The sequence below is a fragment of the Mixophyes fleayi genome, chromosome 1 (genome assembly GCF_038048845.1).
Source record: "Mixophyes fleayi isolate aMixFle1 chromosome 1, aMixFle1.hap1, whole genome shotgun sequence".
Classification (NCBI taxonomy): Eukaryota; Metazoa; Chordata; class Amphibia; order Anura; family Limnodynastidae; genus Mixophyes; species Mixophyes fleayi.
In genome coordinates, this window is record NC_134402.1 from 139,098,235 (window position 1) to 139,111,819 (window position 13,585).

The 13,585-nt window shown below is 43.8% G+C and overlaps 1 protein-coding gene across 1 annotated transcript in view; it reads right to left on the minus strand.

Moving 5' to 3' along the window:
* ARHGEF38 (Rho guanine nucleotide exchange factor 38) overlaps positions 1-13,585 on the minus strand; it is a 98,671-nt gene that overhangs the window by 20,807 nt on the left and 64,279 nt on the right. Inside the window, exon 7 of the mRNA XM_075200894.1 lies at positions 8,294-8,424. Coding sequence (XP_075056995.1) covers positions 8,294-8,424 — 131 coding nt within the window. The remainder of the gene's footprint in view (positions 1-8,293; positions 8,425-13,585) is intronic.

The window sequence follows — 13,585 nt, forward strand, 5'->3', positions numbered from 1 at the left end:
TACCTGGACTGCGTATAGGAGTGGGTCACCACAAGATATATTAAAAACCCTGAACTTTTATGATTCGCACCAATAAATGTACCTGGACTGCGTAGAGGAGTGGGTCACCACAATATCTTAAAAACCCTGAACTTTTATGAATCGCACCAATAAATGTACCTGGACTGCGTAGAGGAGTGGGTCACCACAATATATATTAAAAACCCTGAACTTTTATGATTCGCACCAATAAATGTACCTGGACTGCGTAGAGGAGTGGGTCACCACAATATATTAAAAACCCTGAACTTTTATGAATCGCACCAATAAATGTACCTGGACTGCGTAGAGGAGTGGGTCACCACAATATATATTAAAAACCCTGAACTTTTATGATTCGCACCAATAAATGTACCTGGACTGCGTAGAGGAGTGGGTCACCACAAGATATATTAAAAACCCTGAACTTTTATGATTCGCACCAATAAATGTACCTGGACTGCGTAGAGGAGTGGGTCACCACAATATCTATTAAAAACCCTGAACTTTTATGAATCGCACCAATAAATGTACCTGGACTGCGTAGAGGAGTGGGTCACCACAATATATCTTAAAAACCCTGAACTTTTATGAATCGCACCAATAAATGTACCTGGACTGCGTAGAGGAGTGGGTCACCACAATATCTATTAAAAACCCTGAACTTTTATGAATCGCACCAATAAATGTACCTGGACTGCGTATAGGAGTGGGTCACCACAAGATATATTAAAAACCCTGAACTTTTATGATTCGCACCAATAAATGTACCTGGACTGCGTAGAGGAGTGGGTCACCACAATATCTTAAAAACCCTGAACTTTTATGAATCGCACCAATAAATGTACCTGGACTGCGTAGAGGAGTGGGTCACCACAATATATATTAAAAACCCTGAACTTTTATGATTCGCACCAATAAATGTACCTTGACTGCCTAGAGGAGTGGGCACTGGGCACCACAATAAAATATATAAAAAACCTTCAACAGGTCTGCATTACACTACACATACGGCTGCTCCTCCATCCTCTCCATCATATACATGTTGGAGTTTTAGCGTGTGACAACCTCTTGTTTTTGATAATGTCAGTGCATTTTGAATATTTTTCAATTTGCCCCACACCACTGAATGAACTTTATCTATGATACGCATCTATCTATCTTGACTGCGTAGTGTGGTGGCCCCGGTACACAATTTGGTACCGAGGCCACAATATAATTAAAAAACCCTCCACGTGTCAGAATTCCACCAAAAAAGGGTATGGACTGCGTAGTGTGGTGGCCCCGGTACACAATTTGGTACCGAGGCCACAATATAATTAAAAAATTGGGCATCAACAGTCAACGTTGTTTAATATCTGATACACCTCTATCTGGACTGCATAGTGGGGTGGCCCCGGTACCCAATTTGATACCGGGGCCACAATACCTCCTCCAAACATGGTACAGACAATTCGTCATTGAGATCCCATCAAGTATGTTAAAGACAGACAGGGTCGTAGTGTTATTCGTTGACTTTGTAAACCCAAAAAACTGTCCCTGTTGCACATAGTCGTGCAATGAAGACTGACTTTTTCATTTAAAGGCACGATCTTTCAAGTGTAGTGTTTGTAAGTCTAAGTCATATTATACTTTTGGTAAAATTGGTTTATTTTGTTCCTCTTTATGGTAATTAGTAATAGAATTAAAGTATGAAATAGAATTAAAGTATGAAATAGAATTAAAGTATTAAATAGAATTAAAGTATGAAATAGAATTAAAGTATGAAATAGAGTGGTATAGAGTTGTAGTGTGGTATAGATAGAGTGGTCCACACAATATAATAATAAAACCCTCAACTGGTCTGAATTCCACCAAACAAGTATCTGGACTGCGTAGTGTGGTGGCCCCGGTACACAATTTGGTACCGAGGCCACAATATAATTAAAAAATTGGGCATCAACTGTCACCGTTGTTTAATATCTGATACACCTAAATATGGACTGCACAGTGGAGTGGCCCCGGTAGTAAATTTGGTGCCGGGGCCACAATACCTCCTCCAACTTCCAAGTGTAGTGTTTATAAAGACAGACAGCGTCGAAGTGTTATTAGTTGACTTTCTTAACCCTAAAATTGTCCCTGTTGCAAATATTCGTGCAATGGACAGTTACTTTTTTATTGAAAGACTCAAGCTTTCAAGTGTAGTGTTTATAAAATATAAACAACAATACAGTAGTTTTAGAGCACGTCAATACCTCTTGTTTTAAATTAGGACACGGCATTTTACTTTTGGTTTAATTTCTTGTATTTTTTTAAATTTGGTTTTACTTTTTGAACATGGCAAACGACTGTTGATTGGTCATATAATGCAAAAAAAAAAGGTCCAAGATGGAATTGTCCTTGGGCCCTCACACCCACCCTTATGTTGTTGAAATAGGACATGCACACTTTAACAAACCAATCATTTCAGCGACAGGGCCTACCAAACAACTTTGGCTGAAATGATTGGTTTGTTTGGGCCCCCACACCAAAAAAGCTATTCATCTCTCCCTGTACAGACTAAACAGGCTCTACTGAGGCAAGATGTCGTCCTCATCCTCAACCTCTGATTCCTCTCCCCCTACAGTGTGTACTTCCTCCTCATCACACATTATCAATTCGTCCCCGCTGGACTCCACAACCACAGGTCCCTCTGTAGTATCTGGAGGGCAGTGCTGTACTTCATTGAGGAATTGATTATTCATTTTTATAAACATCATTTTTTCAACGTTCTGAGGAAGCAACCTCCTTCGCCGCTCACTGACCAGGTTCCCCGCTGCACTAAAAACTCTTTTCGAGTACACACTGGAGGGGGGACAACTCAGGTAAAATAGAGCCAGTTTGTACAGGGGCTTCCAAACTGCCTTTTTTTCCTGCCAGTAACAATATGGACTGTCTGACATGTCTACTTGGATGGTGTCAGCAAAGTAATCATCCACAATTTTTTCTATTGTGACAGCATCCAATGCAGCGACAGTAGACATGTCTGCAATGGTTGGCAGGTCCTTCAGTCCGGACCAGATGTTATCAGCATCCCCGCCAGTGCCTCTTTTGGGAAAACTGAGCTTTTTCCTCGCAGCCATAGATGTGGAAGAAAATGAGGGTGGAGCTGTTGGCATGTCACGGTCCTCTTCAGAGGACAATCTCCTGACCAGCAGGTCTTTGCACCGCTGTAGACTTGTGTCCGCCGGAAACAGAGACACAACATACGCTTTAAACCGAGGATCGAGCACTGTGGCCAGAATGTATTCCTCTGACTTTAAAAGAGTGACCACCCTCGGATCCTGGCAAAGCGTACGAAGGGCTACATCCACAAGAGCTACATGCTTGGTGTAATCGCAATGGCTTACCAGCTCCTCCCTCACTTTCTCCAGCTGCTTCTGCAACAGCCTGATCAGGGGAATGACCTGACTCAAGCTGGCAGTGTCGGAACTGACTTCTCGTGTGGCAAGTTCAAATGGCTGCAGAACCTTGCACAACACGGAAATCAGTCTCCACTGCGCTTGACTGAGGCGCATCCCCACTCCTTTGCCTATGTCGTAGGTGGCTGTGTAGGCCTGAATGGCCTTTTGCTGCTCCTCCATCCTCTGCAGCATATAGAGGGTGGAGTTCCAGCGCGTCACAACCTCTTGTTTGAGGTGATGGCAGGGCAGGTTCATGCTTTTTTGATGTGCCTCTAGTCTGCGGTAGGCACTGGCTGAATGCCGAAAGTGTCCAGCAATTTTGCGCGCCACCGCAAGCATCTCCTGCACACCCCTGTCACTCTTGAGGTAATGCTGCACCACCAAATTAATGGTGTGGGCAAAACATGGGACGTGCTGGAAATTGCCCATATTTAATGCCCACACAATGTTACTGGCATTGTCTGACACCACAAATCCCCATGAGAGTCTAAGTGGGGTAAGCCACTGGGAGATAATTTCCCTCATTTTCTCTAATATGTTGTCAGCGTTGTGCCTCTTATTAAAGCCTGTAATACACAATGTTGCCTGCCTTTGCACGAGCCGCCATTTTGTAGTTGCTGCTACTGATGCAGCTGTTGCTGTTGCTGCGGAAGGGGATGCATCTACCCAGTGGTCTGTCACAGTCATATAGTCCTTCGTTTGCCCAGAACCACTTGTCCACATGTCCGTGGTTAAGTGGACAGTGGGTACAACCGCATTTTTTAGAGCACTGAGGACACTTGATCATATTTCTCTGTACATTTTTGGTATCGCCTGCCTAGTGAAGTGGAATCTCGACGGGATTTGGTACCGGGGACACAATACCTCCATCAACCCTCTAAATCCCACTCCATTGATGGCGGACACCGGGCGCACGTCTAACACCAACATTGCAGTTACAGCCGCAGTTATACGCTTTGCAATAGGGTGACTACTATCGTATTTTGTGGTCATTGCAAACGACTGTTGGACGGTCAATTGTTTTGTGAAAGACTTAGCGGTCTTACGACTTCCCCTCTGGGAAGATGACCGACTAACAGCAGTAACAGCAGCAGTGGCAGTAGTAGGCGTACCGCTGCAGGATTCCTCGGATGAATCCCGTATTGAGGAGGACTCAGTCTGGCTGCTGACTTGGGCTGCAGGACTGAATCTGATGGAGATTGTGGAGGAAGTTGACGAGGAGGGTGTTGCTGGTGTGTATCCAACTGGACCACGGGATTTAGGTGTCCCTGTACCGATGAGAGTCCTAGCCCCAGTTCCTGAACTAACCACTGAACTATGAAGGTTATTCAGGTGACGTATAAGGGAGGATGTTCCTAGGTGGGCAAGATCCTTACCCCTGCTTATTTGAGCTTTACATAAGCTACATATGGCCATACATTGGTTGTCTGGATTTGGATAAAAATAACTCCAGACCGAAGAGGTGCATTTTTTGGTCTTCTGACCAGGCATGACGATGGACTTTTTCATCCCATGGACATCAGCTGTTTCCCCCCCTGGTGCCTCATTTACAATAACCACATCACCATCCTCATCATCAAGTTCCTCCACAGCGCCAGCTACATCATCAATAGCCTCCTCCCGAGCCACCTCTTCCCGTACAGTGATGGGAAGGTCAGGCTTGACAACCACCAACATCCTTGGACTCGCCTTGTGGATTTGTGATAATTTCTCTTTAGAAGGCAGAGTTGTTTGCTGTTTTGTTGCTGACAGCATAACTCTCTTCAATTTTTTGTAGGGGGGGGGGAGGAGGAGGAGGGCTAAGATCCGTGGGTGAAGCTGAACCACTAGTCATGAACACGGGCCAGGGCCTAAGCCGTTCCTTGCCACTCCGTGTCGTAAATGGCATATTGGCAACTTTACGTTTCTCCTCAGATGATTTTAAGTTTCTCTTTTTGCTACTTTTTCTTAACTTGGGCTTTTTGGATTTTACATGCCCGGTACTACGAGATTGGGCATCGGGCTTGGAAGACGACGTTGATGGCATTTCATCGTCTATGTCATGACTAGTGGCAGCAGCTTCAGCATTAGGAGGAAGTGGGTCTTGATCTTTCCCTACTTTATCCTCCAAATTTTTGGTCTCCATTATATGTAGCACAAGATACTGCAGAATGTGTGAACTTGGTAATATTGCAGTACCAATGGACTTATACTGCTGGATTGGTTTTGCAAATTTGGTTATAATTATTATATATTTTTTTTTTTTAAATTTTTTATTTTTTTTTACTTTTTTTTTATTTTTTAAAAACTTGGGAATAATGGGGAAATAACTATGCCCTTAGAAGCACAGAGCACAGGACACAGCACCACTGGACTGAACAGGACACGGCACAGGACCCAGCAGCACTACGGAACTCAGCAGGACAGAGCACAGGACACAGCACCACTGGACTGATACTGCAGAATGTGTGAACTTTGAAATATTGCAGTACCAATGGACTTATACTGCTGGACTGGTTTTGCAAATTTGGTTATAATTATTATATATTTTTTATTTTTTTTAAATTTTTAATTTTTTTTTACTTTTTTTTTATTTTTTAAAAACTTGGGAATAATGGGGAAATAACTATGCCCTTAGAAGCACAGAGCACAGGACACAGCACCACTGGACTGAACAGGACACGGCACAGGACCCAGCAGCACTACGGAACTCAGCAGGACAGAGCACAGGACACAGCACCACTGGACTGATACTGCAGAATGTGTGAACTTTGTAATATTGCAGTACCAATGGACTTATACTGCTGGATTGGTTTTGCAAATTTGGTTATAATTATATATATTTTTTTTTTAATTTTTAATTGTAATTTTTTTTTTACTTTTTTTTTATTTTTTAAAAACTTGGGAATAATGGGGAAATAACTATGCCCTTAGAAGCACAGAGCACAGGACACAGCACCACTGGACTGAACAGGACACGGCACAGGACCCAGCAGCACTACGGAACTCAGCAGGACAGAGCACAGGACACAGCACCACTGGACTGATACTGCAGAATGTGTGAACTTTGTAATATTGCAGTACCAATGGACTTATACTGCTGGACTGGTTTTGCAAATTTGGTTATAATTATATATATTTTTTTTTTAATTTTTAATTGTAATTTTTTTTTTACTTTTTTTTTATTTTTTAAAAACTTGGGAATAATGGGGAAATAACTATGCCCTTAGAAGCACAGAGCACAGGACACAGCACCACTGGACTGAACAGGACACGGCACAGGACCCAGCAGCACTACGGAACTCAGCAGGACAGAGCACAGGACACAGCACCACTGGACTGATACTGCAGAATGTGTAAACTTTGTAATATTGCAGTACCACTGGACTTTTACTGCTGAATGTGTGAACTTGGTAATATTGCAGTACCAATGGGCTTATACTGCAGGATTGGTTGTGCAAATTTTGTGGTAATTAAAAAAAATTAAATTAGTTTTTGGTATTTTTTTAAATAACTTTTTTTTATTTTTTTAAACACAGGGGAATATTGGGGAAATAACTATGCCCTTAGAAGCACAGAGCACAGGACACAGCACCACTGGACTGAACAGGACACAGCACTGGACCCAGCAGCACCACTGACCTCAGAAGGACAGAGCACAGCACACAGCACCACTGGACTGATACTGCAGAACACAGCACAGCACAGCACAGCACAGAACTAAACAGCACAGCACAGAACTAAACAGCACAGCACGAGATCTACCAGGACAGAGGACCACCTAACACACCCTCCCTCTACCCTGATCAATGCCCGAGTGAAGATGGCGGCGACTAGCGGGGAATTTATAGGATCCGAGTATCGCGAGATCCGACAACGGGATTATGAGTCAGAGCCTCAGTTTCAGATTTGAATTTGGCGCCAATACCCGGATCTGTCTCGGATCCGACTCGGATCGGCAACGTTCGGGTGGGCTCGGATTTCATAAATCCGAGTGCGCTCATCCCTATCTAAAAATGGGGCTTGCTGCTGGCGGCTGCACACTATGTGCAGGTCCGTTCGGCAGAGACAGGCAGAGAGAGTGTACTGCCCGGATGCACACTCTCCCTGCCTGTCTCTGCCAAACGGACCAGCAGGGAGACAGGCCCGGCGCTCCCATTAGGCAAGGTTAGGCACTTGCCTAGGGTACCGGGTTTTGGAGGGCGCCACAGTATTCTAAAATGCTTTAAAACTGTGCGGCGACCGCTGACCATACCTGTCACGGCCGCCGCACAGCATTCAGATGGACGGGGAGGGGGGGGAAGAGGCTATTTTGTCACCACCGCCGCCTCTCTGCTCCGTCTCCTCCCCTCCACTTACTAGTGTCAGTGAGTGGAGGGGAGGAAACGGAGCAGAGAGGCGGCGGTGGTGAGACAAGGTAAGGAGAGGAGGGAGGAGGGGGGAGGCGATTTTTGCGGGGGGGGGGGGGGGGGGCGCCGCTTTTTTAAAAATGCCTAGGGCGCCGTGGACCCTAGCACCGGCCCTGCAGGGAGAGTGTGCTAGCCGGCTGCTGCACAATCTCAGAACACTTCAGTTGAACGAAACAAAACTTTTTAACAGCAAATATATATATTTTTTTCAATTTCGGAGAAAAAATGAAGGTGTGTCTTATACAATGGAGCATCCTATACCTGGGGAAATACGGTATTTCTAATGATAACATACCCTAAATTCTGCAATTAAGTATTACAAGGCTGTGTTCCTATTTAAAATGAGTGGTAATGATGTTACCAGAAGTAAGCTTAGGCATGTATCTCTTATGCTTTTTCTTTGTCTAGGTGGTTGAGCTTGCTTTGCGGGTGACACGTAGAAGCTGTTAGAAATACTGAACTTACCTGTTCTCTTCCAGTAAGTATCTTTAGATGACTGGTCACTCTCTTTGACTTCTTTGTAATAGAGTGAATACTGAGCTTGGAAAGTTTGTCTTTTAGCGATTCCTCTTCATCTACCCTCCTGTACTTCAGCACTGAAAAAACATGAAATATCAAAAGGCATAAAATATTACCAGACTGATGTTAAAGGGCAAACTCTTTCTGTAATGTTATATTGACATCCTTGTCAAAACCATAACCCAGGATTCATAGAGGATGATTTATCTACTGGCAATCACAGGCTCTGGGCTGAGGGATCAGATCTTGTTGCAGATTTTTGGAATGAACTTAAAGTAACAGAGTACAGTGTGTGTGTGTGTGTGTGTGTGTGTGTGTGTGTTTGTCTGTGTGTGTGTGTGTGTGTGTGTGTGTGTGTGTGTGTGATGCTATGCTGCGAAACTGGATTCTGTATCATAACTCCATCAATCTGAACATGTTCAACATCAAGGAGCAGCAGTATTATGAAAAGAGCAATGTTCTAATGCTCTTTAAATTTGAAAAGTGCAATGCACAAACGATGTGGGCAATTATTTAAAAATCCCAGGTTTGAGTGCTAACAGGGATAGTTTGAGGCAAAATGATTCTCTGGATGAACCTTAGAATTATATACTAGTTGTATTTAAGACAAAATAGTACTGAGCACTTGGGAAAGTAAGGACACAAGCGGAGATGTGTGCTGTGCATTTTGGTGCATCTTAGTGGTGAAACCCTTGTCACTGTACTGTCCACATCTATAACTAGGCTTCCGCTGTGTAACAAATGCCACTTCTACACCTAATTACTGGGGGGTGGCAACCATATCTGACATCATCTGCTGTACTTAACAGCTATATGCAACTGTTATTGTTTTACAGTACTGAACTACAACACAAAATTCATGCAATCTCTTTATCAGAGATTGGGGTAACTTATATTAAAGAGGAAGAATGGAAATTTTCCTTTAACTTGACTCGAAGGAGCAGATTTAGTTTCCAGCAAACATTTCCTCGATGTTCAGATGCGCATATTACTGGTTATTACAGTAAGAAATTTCCACACAATTTTCTGTGCCCCTCTATGGAACGTGAGGAAAAATGAGCAGAAATTTCTGTAAAAACTCTCGCAGACTGTTCCAGAGACACACCACATCACCTTGTGCCTTATTGAATCTCCCCTAAGATAGTCCTTCTTTGTACCGTATTCCATAACATTCTATCGCAACTCACGCATCTCTAAGTAAAAAGTGGACACGGCTTCGTAACACCATAATAAAATATTTTTATAGAATACACGTTAGCTATATAATATTTAAGGATTTTACTCTGACTGAATCAGTACGTCACAGTAAAAAAAGTAGGAAATGATCTCATCTGAAGAGAAAATTTCTGTTTTCTTAACAAAGCAAAGCATATAAAAACTAATTACAGAATACTTTGTCAAATTGTATAGTTGTTCCATTAATAATTTTGCTCCATAACCTGGAATTAAAGATGAAGGCATATATATTATTAAAAAGTGATAGAAAGATTTTGCCAGATGATGTCTCCCTCTGGCAACTACTTTAATCCCAGCATTGGGGTTATTTATGTTTGTTTTTGCATTTTGTTATCCCTCCATTCCCCCCTCAGCTTTCCTCCTCCCCTTAGTCCCCTCTCCCCTACAGGCAAGCACGTCTTTTTACTCACCAAGTGTAATATCTCTTATTGTGGTGGGATTGCTAGATGGTAAATTGGTCACAATTGTCTCACTGTATGCGCCCAATTCAATACAAATTCCTTTCCTCAGATCCACATTTCGAGAAATTGAGAGACATAAACAGGGTACTCTCATTCTTCTGGGAGACTTCAATATTGTATCTGACCCTAAATTAGACAGATCATCTCAGCCCCCCTCCCGCCTAGCCGACAATACTCAGGGTCTTTCAGCTGCCTTTGCCAGACTATTGGCGGAGTATGGACTCTACGATGTCTGGAGGACGCACGCCCCTTTAGAGCGGGATTACACATATTACTCTGCGGTACATAATTCTTACTCTAGGATAGATCTCATCCTTTCAGACAAATGGTCTTTGCAGAATACTAAGTCAACCAAGATCCCCCCGATATCGTGGTCTGATCATGCTCCGGTCGTTTGGACCTGGCGATACCCGCAACAAATAATTCCCCCTGGTTCTTGGCGAATGGCCCCATATCTTTTGACCTCTTTAGAGGCAAAGACTGCACTTAAAGAAACGCTTCATCTATATGTTGACACCAATTCTCCGGGGGATACCTCCGTCTTTAGTTTCTGGTGCACGCTCAAAGCTGTAATGCGAGGCACAGCCATTCAGACTGGAGCCAGACTTAAGCGCGCTTACCTTAGTAACGAAAGGAGGTTGGAGGTGGAGTTGTCCTCCCTTGAGTCTTTGACTAAAGCCCATCCCTCAGCAGACCTTAAGGCCCGTCTATCTCTAGTAAAAGATCAATTACAAAAATTATTACTTTTTTGTACCCAACAAGCCTTGAGTAGATTGAGGCAGAAGTATTACGTTTCAGGGAATAGAGCAGGGAGGTTACTTGCTAGAAAATTGAGAGGACAAAGGGCTCAAAATCGTATTAAATTTCTAGTAGATGAATCCGGTCTCAGAACGTCTAACCCACGAGATATAGCCAATAAATTCGCAGCCTACTACTCTAAACTATACAATCTCTCTGAATGTGATATCTCCCCCCAACCGACCCCAAATGTGATTGAGAATTTTTTGAGCCAATTAAAATTACCATCCTTGGACCCTGACTCTCTAATTTCCTTGAATGCCCCATGGTCACAGGCTGAGATTGCACGCGTTATTAAATCCCTACCTAAAAACAAGGCCCCGGGACCTGACGGATTTATTAACAATTTTTATGCTACATTTCAGTCCGAACTCACCCCACTTCTAGAACAGCTATTTAATGCTGGCACTCACCAGGGGAATTTCCCCGCGGAGATGCTGGAGTCCCGTATTGTCACGATACCCAAGCCGGCCAAGGATCCAACTAGATGCCAAAACTTTAGACCAATCTCCCTTCTTAATACGGATATTAAAATTTATGCCAAATTGATCGCCAATAGGCTTAATCCCCTTATCCCGTCCCTGATACACCCAGATCAGGTTGGCTTTGTTCTCGGAAGACAAGCATCCGACAATACACGTAGAATGATTAATATACTAGAGCAAGCCAATAAACACCATCATGAACTATTAATTATGTTGTTTGACGCGGAAAAAGCCTTTGATAGGCTTCATTGGGGCTATTTGGCGCGGGTCCTTGCTCGGTTTGGTTTTAGTGGAGGAATACTGCAGTCTATACTAGCCTTGTACAAGGGCCCCTCCGCATCGGTCTACAGCAATGGCTTCTCATCAGCCAAATTCACACTTTCAAATGGTACCAGACAAGGTTTCCCCCTCTCTCCCCTTATTTTTCTTTTGGCATTTGAACCCTTAGCCAAGCAAATCAGGCAACATCCGCAACTTCCTGGCATTACTATAGCGGACACCACTCACAAGCTATGTCTTTTTGCGGACGACATTTTGTTTTCCGTGACTAGCCCGGAGACCTCACTTCCAATCTTACATGGTATCCTACAGGATTTTGGAAGGGCCTCCTATTACAAATTAAATACAACCAAAACAGACACCCTCCCTATTAACCTGTCAGAGCCCCTTCTGGGTCGCCTTAAGTCGGCCTTTCCATATTCCTAGAAAGTCCCTTTCTATGCCCTATCTGGGAATCATGATAACCTCACATCTGGATTCCCTCCTGAAGGCCAACTACAGTCCTCTATTGATCCAGCTAAACATCCTGGCAAAAGCATGGCAACACTATGAGGTCTCCTGGTTAGGCAGGATAGCTGCGTTTAAAATGTCCCTTCTGCCCAAAATGATGTATTTATTCAGGACTTTGCCTCTTAAACTACCTAAATTCTATATAGATAAATTACGTAACTTACTCACTTCTTATGTATGGAAAGGGAAACCCCCTAAACTAGCTCACTCAATTATGGCAATCTCAAAATAGACCGGGGGCTTAGCTTTGCTGGATTTGGTCAAATGCCAGGACGCGGCCATCTTGGCGCAGCTCCGGGACTGGTCTCTCCCGGGTTCCCTTAAACCCTGGGTTGACTTGGAGAGAGGCCTCAATAGTACATTCCCACTGGCTGACCTTCTCTGGATTCCTAGATCCTGGAGACCCCCCCAGACTACCCTCCCTCATCTCACGTGTGATGCACTGACGACCTGGGACAAATTTCTGAAGCATTCTAACCTTCCCACCCTTCCTACTTCTAACCTCTCCCTCCTTGCAGTATCGAAACTTATTCCCGACCTAAATCTCTCTCTGTGGTATTTAAAGGGCATCACCAACCTCAAAATCCTCTACTCTGACTCAGGGCTATTATCCTTCTCTGAGTTGAGGGATAAATTCCACATTCCTAATCAAGATTTCTACAAGTACCTCCAGGTCAGGCACTGGCTACACTCCGTGTACCCACGGGGTTCTTCACTTCAACACCCTCCAGCTATTTTTTTATCTAGACTTTCAACTGGAAGTAACAAAGTGGCTATCTCCTTTTGGTACACCCACCTTAACACAAGTCAACTCCCGATAAAGGCCCCTTCCAAGCTAGCCTGGGAGAGAGATATTGGCCGGGATTTTGACTCAGACCAGTGGGACAAAATATATCAAAATGTCCATAGGATGTCGAGGTGTTTGAATCATTCGGAGATGCTTTACAAGCTACTCTACAGACTCTATATGACCCCCGATAGGTTGCATAAGATTTGGCCAGACCAGTCCAGGACCTGTTGGCGTGGTTGTGGAGAGATATTGCATATTTTCCATGTCTTTTGGAGTTGCCCAGTGGTCAGAGATCTTTGGGCAGAGGTGTACACCCTAATTTCAAAAGAAATCCGAACTCCGATTCCTAGCACACCAGAGGTGGCCCTCTTGCATTTCTTTCCCCCACAAGTTTTGATGGGGGATCGGTATGTCATAGGCCACATCTTTATAGCCACCTGGGCGGTGATTGCCCAAGCCTGGAAATCAGCCACGCTGCCGTCCATAGGCAAGATAATCTCAAAGGTTCAGCTTAGTTGTGACATGGAAACGTTGGGTGTCCCTTACTCTTCCTCTGCATCCTGTCCCCACATCATATAGTTTGAATGGAATCGATATGTAGCCAAATCCTCAGTTTTGACCGTCTCTGGAGGACCCCCTTCTAACTCCCCTTAGTAAAATTAAAGGGCTATTGTTTTTG